Source organism: Protomyctophum parallelum, assembly GCF_964188405.1.
Source record: "Protomyctophum parallelum genome assembly, chromosome: 15".
In the NCBI taxonomy this organism is placed as follows: domain Eukaryota; kingdom Metazoa; phylum Chordata; class Actinopteri; order Myctophiformes; family Myctophidae; genus Protomyctophum; species Protomyctophum parallelum.
The window spans coordinates 4,573,187-4,585,331 of NC_139710.1; the positions used below are offsets into that span (position 1 = coordinate 4,573,187).

Genomic DNA, 12,145 nt, shown 5'->3' on the forward strand with positions numbered 1-12,145 from the left:
TTCTCAATCTGCGGGTCCTGACAGTGAAGTGACAATTTAATAATAAATAAATAAATAAGACCATAACTGAATCAAAAGTAATGAACAAACTATAGCCTGCTATAAAAAGAAATGCCACATTTTCAACTAATTTAAGAAAGAGGCAATCTTACTATTTTCACAATATTTATCTGTGGGTATCTGGGGTCAGCCTGCATGAAAAGGTTGAGAACTACCGTTTTACTTATAGGCTATAATTCAGCCATTCAAAAATAGCTGATCTACAAGCTCACAATCACAACAATGCAATGAGTCCGGGGTCCGGACTCCCAACTCATTGTTTACATGAAAATGTTTGAGAATCGCTGTATTGCTAATTATTACCAACACACTGTCAGTCACGACCTCGCGCCTCAGTACCATGCAGACAGTCCCTACTCCCTACACCACCACCTCTCGTGGGAGTCGTGGCGCCCTTCAGGGGGAAATCGTGCCCGTGCCTATACTGCTCCACACAGCGGCTACTACTGCCAGTGACCGCTGACCAATGGGATGGAAGCGGGGCGGAGAACAGTCGATTGTACTACACTACAGTATTCCTGCCAACAGCTGTGGACACGTCTTCTGCTTTAGTGCGCGCGTTATTCGCACATCTGGTCAATGGATTATACGGTTTCTCTTCAAGTGCAACATCAGCTGACAGTGTCCCCGACACACTTGTACCAGGGCTACAGTTTGGAGTTACAGGTACAGTTAACGTCGTCCTATGCTGTTCTTTTTTCAGTGCGCGGCTGCGCCAAACTACGAATGCTATTAAAGTGCTCCTAAACCAGATAATTATACCCAGGAGTTAATACTCATTTGTGGCGATAATGTAGTATTTCATTTTCTCTGCTGCTGTGAACTGTGAAGTATTAAAACGTGTTGGTTTTCGATGCGCGTCGAGAGAGCAACGGAGCGAGATTCGTGTTGCATGTCATTAAACACATCGGTGGAGAGAGAGAGAGAGAGAGACTGTACTGTTTTAAAAAGTAGCGGAGCAACCTCGCGAAGGTCAAATGGCTCTTATAAACAAGTTGCACTCTTTAAGGATCATTCTCAAAGTTGTCCTGCCTCAAGTTCGAATGCGTTGGCCGTCTCACCATGTCTGGCATTTGTATGCCGTTTACTTTGAAGAAGTTGAGATGACTCTTTGGGCAAAATAATTATGTCATGCTCAGCATCACTGCTCACTGCTTGGTTGGCGCTAACATTTCACCACTGTTTGGAAACAGGCTATATAGCCTACTGCAGAACAGCTTGGTCCATTTAAGTGACATGACAGAAAATAGCTTTCAGGACTGTCTTAAAAAACAAACAAACAAAGTGATATTACATTGGATTTGGTGTTATTTTGATTGGGACAGGAGTAGCTCTGGTCCATAGCTCTAATGCGCAGGGCAGAATCATAGAAGCATTAGAGCTATGGACCGGACAGAGCACCTGCTGTCACTGTCACCAATTAACTCTCTAGCTCTCTCTCTCTCTCTCTCTCTCTCTCTCTCTCTCTCTCTCTCTCTCTCTCTCTCTCTCTCTCTCTCTCTCTCTCTCTCTCTCTCTCTCTCTCTCTCTCTCTCTCTCTCTCTCTCTCTCTCAGACGGGCACACACATTTGATTGCCTACTACCATTTGTTTTACTTTATTATTTACTAATTTTTTTGAGTGAGTGCGCCATGAAGTCATTCGTAGGCTGATTATTAATTATGAATTAGGCTACTCATTGCATGTTGTTGATATTCCTCCAGGTGTTGGGTTTGGTAATCAGATTTAGTAGAGTAGAAGTATATAGTAGAAGTAGCCTATATACATTTGGCCTAAAATCTTGTCACTGTGTTCAGAACACAATTTATTCCAGCAACTGTAGGCCTATTCAAAATAATATTTGAGATCCAAACTTGAATGAGTTTTTAATCTACAAAATAAGGTAGGCCTATATTGTGAAAAACGCTGTCCACCTGCTACCTATACACAGTAGGTTACACACGGTCAACTATCCGGTTGTCTGAGGGAATTTGAACGATATCATTATCTTCTCCTCCCCGTTCAATCCAGCAGATGGCCCCTTCTTGGCATTGTCATGGTCTTGTTGAATTTCATCATTCGAGACAGTTCCGTCTCTGCATGCCGCCTGATGCCACAGGCGCGTTAGGTACCGGGACAAAGTGCTTAGGCATGCACTTTCAGTATCCTACTGTTTTTTTACAAGGGGTATTTTTGGAGTTACTGTCCGCAGAGATATTGCAATACATGATGAACTAAAGAAAGTTGATCTCCTTGTGTTAAGTTATGAAGCTCTCTTTTTATTGACCTCCACTTTAATAATCCTGATTAGCCATTTCTATTTTGGAAAATGCTTGAAGTGGTAAAAAGGCTTAAATTCTCCTCCCTTACCGTCGGCATTCTAGAGAGTTATAAATAAAAAGCTTTGAAGCTGTATACGGGATGTGCGATCCAGTGCCAACAATAAAGGTTTCCTTTTGTAGACAGAAAAATGTCTTTCTTTGCATATCTTTTTGGTAATTGTTTTATATTTCTCTAAAGGTGATCAGGGATTAAGACTTATTTAAATAGTTTAAATTAAATGAAACAAGTGATAAAACCATCTGTAACCTAGAAGGGCATTACAACTATAAGGATATCTATATCACAGGAGCAGAATAAATATCTGTTTAATCGAAGGAAATGAATGCATGTTCTGCAGTTATTCCTGGCCTTGGCTAGCAGCAGCAGCAGCACATAAACTATTGATTAGGATATTTAAAAAGCAGTAACACTGCACTTGGATCTACAACCTGTACCTCATGTAAAAGCCATGAGTTACAAATAGTGGCCCTAACATTGATATCCTGATACAGTAGTGTAATTCCAAATGTAAAAACAGTGGTTCTCAAAGTTCCAGAGGGATCCCCAGCCAGATAATTTTTTAGCATCAAAATCAGGTTAACAACTTTAACCCCACATACATCGGCCCCCCCCACATATATACACCACATACGCCGGCTATTTAAAAATAGCCGACCTACAAGCTCACAAGGCTTTCCCGATCCAACACGTTGTGAGCTTGTGTATCACTGATCTGCTATTTTTAAGAAATCTTGAAAAATGTGGATTATTTTGAAACATTTTAACACTTTGGCATTAAATCAAACTCAAAAAGGGATCCGTGGCCAAATACATGTTAATGTGGGGGTCCTTGACATGAAGAAGTTTGAGAACCACTGTGTTAAACTGACAAACACACCGTACAGTACACATACAGTATGGTACACTCCCTGCCACTGACTGTACACATACGGTAAACTGATGCTCCACAATGCCTCCAGTGCTAACAAGTGAAATGTTATACATGTAGCCTACAACAATCATTCTTCTAGAATGATAGTGTAACTGTACATACTGGATACTGCATATGACTTTTGCTAAATATACTCTAAATAATTCATATTTATCTGCCATCTGCTGGCTCCTGTGACGGCCTCATGCAAAAGCCCTTTAATAAACTGCAACCGTACCAAAAACTATCAAATGGAAGTTAGGTGATGCGAGGAACGGCATCTCTCTCCTGTGCGCATGCACGCACATAATAGACGTGTCTCTGTATGTATATCTCTGTGTGTCTTGTGCCCGTGCATGCAGTGTTAAATGTGAGGTGCACAAGCACATCATTTGGTGCACCCCAAACTTTTCACTGTGCCTTTTGGTGTAGGCTATTACATTTTAAGCGTTTTAATGTGCTTCATTGATATGTCATCTCCCATAAACATTAATACTTTCTGTATGATGCAGTATAAGCATTTGTGCATTATAATTGGTTTATAAAACACTGTATAGTTAGTTACAAGAACTCATAAATACGCATAACGCATAATAACAATAATAACAACCAGTCTGCAGCTGCCATGAGAATAGCCACACCATGGGGGCCACTTGTTGCTCTAAACTGCACCAAACTTGAGAAGAGTCACACCGGCCCCATTGGCCAACAGGTGCACCAATGGTCTAACATGCACAAAACTTGACACATTGGGCGCGTTCGGAAATACCACACCGGAGCACACTCGCCTATTAGTTTGCATTGCACAGTGGGCTCAGTGCGCTATTTCCGAACGCGCCCAACATTACATGACAATAGTCACACCTAGTAGTCACACCTAATATTCAGGCGTTTAGTTTTCTGTCTGTTAATACTTTGACTGTGCACATCCCCGGGTAATGCAGCATTCACTGGGGGTCGCCCTGCCTTTTTCTTTTGATTGAAATATTTATTAACAGTTTGTAGAATTTACAGTACATTTTAAGCACAAACTCAATACAAAGACTGTCAACTGTGAGTGGACGACCCAATTAAGCATTACACTTGTTTACAACAGGGTCCACATTGTTCAATTCATCAAAACATTTAAAGACATACAAACATTTAGAGTCATACAAATAGACATTTCTATGTAGCTAAAGAACAGCCTAAGAAACCATTCACCTGAAAGGTGTTAATAGTTGCTATACTACTATGTTCAACAACACAAATTGCGTGCTCATAACCCCAGACGGGTATGGACGAGTCACTAGTGTGAATATTGAATCATTTAGAAAAAGATAGAAAGAAAAAGATAAGTCTGCACACCGTCTTAATGCTCCCAAAATAATGTATTAATAGAGTGGTAAATGCCTTTCAGGCGTTTAGTTTCTCCAATCCGCTCTATTAAGCCATTCTGACCTGAGATCAGATTCTTATGGCCCTTTATCATCATAGATGCTTATTGCTTACTCATAATGTCAATGAATAGAATACATCCTAAAATAAGGGTAGATGCTATCTGCTATCTCTTTTTGTCTTGCGTCCAGGACAACTAAAGTGGGGTAAGCTTATCTTACCCCATTCTCCCAAGTACTTTATATTTTGAATTTGTAAAAAAATATATGGGCACGGAACACAGAGTTCCAAACACTATTGGTGGAAGTCTCAAAGGCAGTCAGAGATACCCTACCTAAATGTCAGAATTGGTTATAGAAATCTCTGCCAGACTTTGTCCAAGATAGTACAAGTTATTGCACCCCAATGACTCAGTCCCTACTGTAGGTCTTTCAAAAATCGATTTCACTCTTCTGTGAAATATAAATACATTGAACGGGAGCGGCCCAAGAACTTCCTTGTTGTATATTATAAAAGTATAGTAGTGTATGACTGTGCGCCTGTGGTAAATGACATAGATTGTGATGTACATTCACCCATTCACATACACATTCTATACAGTGTATAGAATGTAGAAGTGGGCGAGGATTATGAATTTGGAGGCATTTCACATTGCAAAAGGGTGCAGGAAGAGTGGGCACGTGGGCACCTCAGTGTTAATATTGGCCATTAGGTTGAACATGCCCATGCAGAAGGTTAAGGGGTGTCTGAGTGTCTCATTCAAAGACGAAGTTTTACTCTGTGACTCTGTCAAAAGTATAATGTGTTTGGTATCAAAGACGTTTTACTATATATTTAATATATATATACATATACATATACTGTACATATACATTATATATATATATATATATATATATATATATATATATACACCCCCCCCCGTATATCTAGGTGTTCCCCGAGATTTCTAGGCTATGAAAAGTGTTCCCTGGGACAAAAAAGGTTGGGAAACACTGCACTGTCACCGATGGCTGTGGAAACCATGCAAGGCACCAACCTGCACATCAGGAGCAATTAGGCGTTCAGTGTCTTGCCACTTCGGACACTCTGTGGGAGCCTGGGATCTAACTGGGAAACCTTGTGGTTCCTATCCGGCCGTTCTACTGGCCATATACACCTAAGCACTGCTGCCCCTGTGGGTTGCCAGAGCAGGCCACCCTACCTAAAGCTCACAATATTGACTCAAAAGCTTTGTGATAAATCTAAGCCGAGAGCAGCAGATCAGTCATATGCAATAACTGAGCAGTAGCATGCATAAATAAAACATAGGGGGGCAAGGATAGACACGTAGGGGACCCCAGTCAATGATGATGGGGTTTAAATTAATATTACGGGTTGTGTTCAGCTCCCAGTGTGAAACCAGTTGAGAACCAAGATATAGATACGTAGTAGATCTCATGTTAAACTTTGATTCACTTCATTTTACAGCTGAGAATTGTGTTCATTACAAACCATGATGCCGTATGACTCCATTTCAGTAATGATGCCCTATTAAAACCTTAGCTGGACTCAATATATGGATCTGGTTGGCTTGATGCTTGCCTAAGCTTCCAATTGGGGGTGCTTTGTGAATACATCCAGCTGAGCCTCCTTGAGCAACAAATCATTTAGCCTTGGTGTAATGACCTACTACAGCAAACACAGTAGTAAGCTGCACTTGATGGATTGTTGTGTGTGTGCTGATGTAGGCTGTCCTGTCATTTTCAACAGGTACTTACTTCACGAAGGGTAATATTCAGTCTTATATTGAATCAAGGACAATTGAAGTTTGAATCTTTCAGATTGACATTGTGCCTGGAACTGTAGAGATTTAACATCGTTAAGATGACCGGTGTCACAAATTCACAATTTTTTATTTTATCATCCTACCCTCTCAAGCTCACCTAGGCACTAGGCACTCTGCTGTGTCCTGTCCACGCTAATGTTTTCACACGGCCTATCTGTGGGCAATGGTTCGGATCCACTATACAGAAATAGGCCCCACTTACCAGAAAGGATAACTGCAGATTAGTTTGACCTGAAGGCATGGGATTGCAATTTGGCTTGACCTTGCCTCCCCCAAAGAAAAAGACACAGAACGGTAGAGAGTGATGGAGTGAATGGATATCAATTGAGTATACATGGAGCTCAGGGATGAGAAACGTGGCCCCTGGTTATGTAAGTGTGCAACCTCAGTATTCAGGCTTGACTAATATGGTCTCCTGGGAGTAAGGCTGAAACAACTCAATGACCCCCGTAGCACCTGCTGGTCAAGCCACTGCTGATGAGGGCACTTATTTTAAGCCTTCGTTTAGGTAAAGGGGGGGAAAGAAAGAACCAAAAGGTGAACTGTAATTGTATTTTTAACTGTATTTGTACGTGTGTGCTTCTTTCAGCAACGCTCTAGTAGCCCATTACAACTACAGTACCACTATCGGCCACTAGGGATGTGTAAATGTGTCCAAAATGAAAATCGATTTGTATAATTCAATATTAACGATTAATCGATTAATCGTTTTAATGAACCCTACAAATGAAAACAATCTTCCCCCAAGGGGTACCTAAGTCAAAAAAGTTTGGGAACCCCTGATGTAGTTGATTAACAATAATTGTAACTCTTGAGAGTTAATAAGGGTCCATTTGGTTACTAACTCCAATTGATCACCATAGCAACCCCCGCCTAGGCCTGATTAGGTAAATTCCCAACACCTGCTAAATCCTCCAAACCTGTATCTTGATTGGAATCAATCTCCACTCACACTCCTCTCAGTCATGCAGCTACACAGACACATCCCAGGCACACTTTGGTAGGCCTGTAGCCCTGTCCTGTTTGGATGACAATATTGCCTTTCCAACAGATTTTCATTAAAAAAAAAAATGGAAAAAAACCCGATTATCGATTATTAATTTTCATAATCGATTTCGGGTCCTATCAACGATAATCGATTAATCGATTAATCGGACCCATCCCTATCGGCCATTCATCAGCTCCACTGGAGCACCAGGGGGTTTAGAGTATCCATGGAAAGTCTCTAGGTCACAGCCAGTCAGCCACAGTGCAGGGTCAGCCCTTCTTTGGTGCCTCTGGAGCAAGGTGCATTCAATGCATTTGACGTATGAAGCAGAATCAAGGTTTCATTTGTCACTAACTTATACAAGTACAAGCAGCGAAATGTTGATGGGATTTGTTCTGCAAAATTGTGCTAACATGCACAACACAACACATTAACTGCAAATAAGTGATGCTGCTCCCAGGGCCTCATCCAAAAACATGGTGTCTGTGCAGATTCAATCTAGGTGCAATAGTTAATCAAACACATTGATTTTTATAGATTATACAACTTAATAAATGAATAAAAATAATAGATTTTGGCAAATTATATTTTTGAAGAGAAGACTTCCGCACACTCAACTTACTAATAACAGCAGGTGAGTGGACAAAGCAAGCAGACTGCAGACACATAGGAGAAAGAGGGAGTCCCGTACACTGCCAGCTCTGGTTCAAGAGCATTTTATTTAACCCATTCTGACCGGGCACCCATTTTGGTGTCGGCATCATGTTATGCTTTAGCTATTGAAAAATAGCAGATCTACAAGCTCATATCGCGCCACCGAGTGGCGCGATACGAGCTTGTAGGTCTGCTATTTTTGAAAAATCGAAGAGCGACTGACATTTCTAGAATCTGATCTCAGGTCAGAATGGGTTCATCAGACCCAGTGTGTGTCCAGTGGAAACCTCGTATGAATCTGATCTCGGGTCAGAACGGGTTAATGTCCAAATAAATGCAACGTTTCGGTCCTTTGACCTTCCTTGGGCCTGGGGAAGGTCGAAGGACAGAAACGTTTAAAATTGCAAAAATAGCAGAACAGTCTGCCTGTTGAGCTTGTAGATTGTCTATAGAGGCCGTATGGGCGTGACATCATCATCATTCCCCGGAATTTATGCGCAAATGAGTAGCAAAAAACTACTGTATGACCTTGACAGCCCATTCATCCAAATAGAAAAGTCTTATCTGATTGCATTAAACAACATTAATTAAGTACAAGTAAGACGCGCAAACGCGGGAAGCGAACGCAGCTGTGTGTGTGTGTGTGTGTGTGTGTGTGTGTGCGTGCTACAGCTGCGCCCTCTGGTGGCGGGCGGGTGGTGTCACAGCGGGACAGACAGACAGACAGACACACACACACACACAGACACATGAGCTGCAGGGTCTCATAGTTAGTGCTCATTGCATTCGCAATAAAATGGAATTTGTTGTGTACACACAGAGTTAGATGAACACACACACACACACACACACACACACACACACACACACACACACACACACACACACACACACACACACACACACACTGTATGTGTAACCATACTCGGTCACTAAAGTAATATTGAGACGGCGTCTATTCTGAATCTGCAGCAATGAAGGCTGACAGCCAGCCACAATGGCTCAAGTCTATTAGAGGTCTAGTTCACAGGGCTCATTGTCTCCATTTCATGGATCAAATAATTTTACTCTCTTCATCCCGGTCGCTATTTTCTCTTTGTCTTTTTCTCTCTGTGTCTCTCTCTCTCTCTCTCTCTCTCTCTTCAGTAACTCAGAACTTTTCTCAGTCAGACAAAATCCATGAGCTCCATGAGCTCATATTATTTATCACCCACTGTTTTGTCAGGAGATATCCATAATTACAGTAATTAAAAAAAAATCACACTCGTCTCGTGTGCAGTAAGGGGCTACCTTGTTTGCTTTTTGAGGGGCGCTAGCCCCTCCTATAGGTTTCATGTTTGTTTTAAAAACGCCATTGACAATGAATGTCCCTAACACAAATCCCATTAACAATAAAGAGATTTTTTTGACACCGTTTGTTTTATATCATCATTACATCACCTAATCATAGCAACATGAGTTAGACTTTAATGTATTAGAGTTAGATTACCGAATTCCCTCCTCGATGTTGTAAGATGATAAGAGTGCCCCTCACTTCACACAAGTGTGATTTTTTTAAGTCACAAGGGGGGCATGCCCATTCTGACCGGGCACCCATTTTGGTGTCGGCATCATGTTATGCTTTAGCTATTGAAAAATAGCAGATCTACAAGCTCATAGCGCGTCACCGAGTGGCGCGCTACGAGCTTGTAGGTCTGCTATTTTTGAAAGAAATCGAAGAACGACTGACATTTTTAGAATCTGATCTCAGGTCAGAATGGGTTCATCAGACCAGTGTGTGTCCGGCGGAAACCTCGTATGAATCTGATCTCAGGTCAGAATGGGTTAAAGCGAACACAAAATGTCCATAGACTTGTCTGCCACGTGATGTCATGTATGATGTTGAAAAGCCAGACGTTGGAGGGACTAGCGCCCCTCAAAAAAGTTGCATATGGCCATTGAACCATATCGTGGCTGCTGTTGTTCGGGGTTTAAAACTCATAGATTTGACTAGCATAGTCAGGCATACTCATCTGTAGCTATACGTGATATTGTTTAATTGACAGACACGCTCTCACCTAACCCCTGTCCACTGACAACCAGTCAGGATTTTGGATCATGGATTCTCTCCCTGGCTAAATAGTACAATTAAGAGACAGACATCACATCCTGAGTATTGGTAAAGGTTTACTGCCATTGCTATGAAGAAACAGAATAAAACACAACTGTCCTCCCTGGGTTTGGCAAGTTGCCTGGGAGCCTGGGACTGAAAGGTTATTGGAATGACCCCCCTGTGCAGGCAAAAAGGTGTAATCCTGCTGTGGGCTGGCAACTGGGGGTGGCGTTTATCATATTTATGATGCCCCCCCATTGATGCTGCACTACAGCAAAGCCTGCACTTTGAACTCTTTGATGAAACATGGGCAGAAAGCTGACTTGCTCTGCAGACTTTAAGGTCCTACACCATGAATTTCAACTTTCCCAATTTTTGTTTCGTTTTTTGGGCTCCATATAACCCCTATGTGTCTTCTATTCACTGCTTAATGTCTAACTCAAGAGGTGCCGGTGTGTGTGTGTGTGTGTGTGTGTGTGTGTGTGTGTGTGTGTGTGTGTGTGTGTGTGTGTGTGTGTGTGTGTTTTTGTCGGGTTTGAGGGTATTTGGCGGTTATTTGGTGGTTATTCTGCCCCAGAGTGACAGCCAGGCAGTAGGTAACAAACGCATTGTTTTGGCCCACCTAGTAAGCAAAACTATTGGTTTTCTTCCACACAAAACGGAGGAGTTGCAGACAGTGCACTAGCACGCGATCATTGTTACTAATACAATTGTTATTTAGCACGCAGCACTTACACACAGTCTAATTGATTTCCCCAAATAAGACCTTAACCATAGCCTATAACAACATTTGCAGCAGCAGTTTCAACAGCCTACCGTAAGAACACACTACAGTAGGCATTTACAGTTCAGTTGGCACAGCGGCCCAACGCTACAGTATAACATTAGATACTGTATAAAATACACAGCAATACTGTGTATATATACAGCAAGGAATATCACATTTACAGTTCAGTTGGCACAGCGGCCCAACGCTACAGTATAACATTAGATACTGTATAAAATACACAGCAATACTGTATATATATACAGCAAGGAATATCACCTCTAATACTATTAAAGCATGTGTTGTATGGAGAATATAGGTCGCTACCTTCAGGAAGGAGATATGGTGTACCAGCATACAATAAGGTCAGACTAAAGAGGTCCTTTGTCCACCAGTCGACTTTGAGGCTTAATCAGGAGTTGTAGTAGCCACGGGGTAATCTAGGCGGTGGACATATTGCTCTTGTCTTCATGTTTTTATAGTATATGTAAAATTGTCTTGTTCTTTGTGTTATGTCAAATGGGACTGAAAGGTTATTGGAATGACCCCCTGTGCAGGCAAAAAGGTGTAATCCTGAAAGGTACTGAAATTTCAGTCTGAACTGACAATAAAGTACTATATCATATCATATCATATCATATCATATCATATCATATCATATCATATCATATCATATCATAACAAGTGGCCCATCATCAGAACAGTACTCAATCCTAAATACCTGCACGCTGTTGTTGTTGTTGTTGTTGTCCCTCCACTTCCTCCTCCTTCTCTTTTAAAACAAAACGCATGCTGTCCCTGAGGCTAAACTCCAAGTAGCAGTTAAACTATTGCTTCATAAAAGTATATAAATCCATATTCCATATGCAACGAACAACAATAACGGATGCAAAAGTCGAGAGACCGTCATAATACAGGCTTGACCATGTGTCAAGTATAGTAGTAGTAGCCACCTATTTCCTCTCAAAGCGGGCGCACATTTCAAAATAAGAGTGTTTTTTTGTTCGTACTTCATTCATTAGTACAGGAAATCTATGGAAAATACAGGATCAACTTCAAACTAATTGCAAAAAAGAAACGAACTCGGCTGATTTTGCATCTTCAATATATCCTGAATAACAGAAAAAAAAGTTGCCTGGAATTGTCTG

General features: G+C 41.4%; 1 protein-coding gene across 1 annotated transcript in view; it reads left to right on the forward strand.

Moving 5' to 3' along the window:
* Positions 1-631: 631 nt before the first annotated feature.
* Positions 632-12,145, forward strand: part of zmat4a (zinc finger, matrin-type 4a) — a 132,895-nt gene continuing 121,381 nt past the window's right edge. Inside the window, exon 1 of the mRNA XM_083784755.1 lies at positions 632-726. Coding sequence (XP_083640881.1) covers positions 640-726 — 87 coding nt within the window. The 5' untranslated portion in view covers positions 632-639. The remainder of the gene's footprint in view (positions 727-12,145) is intronic.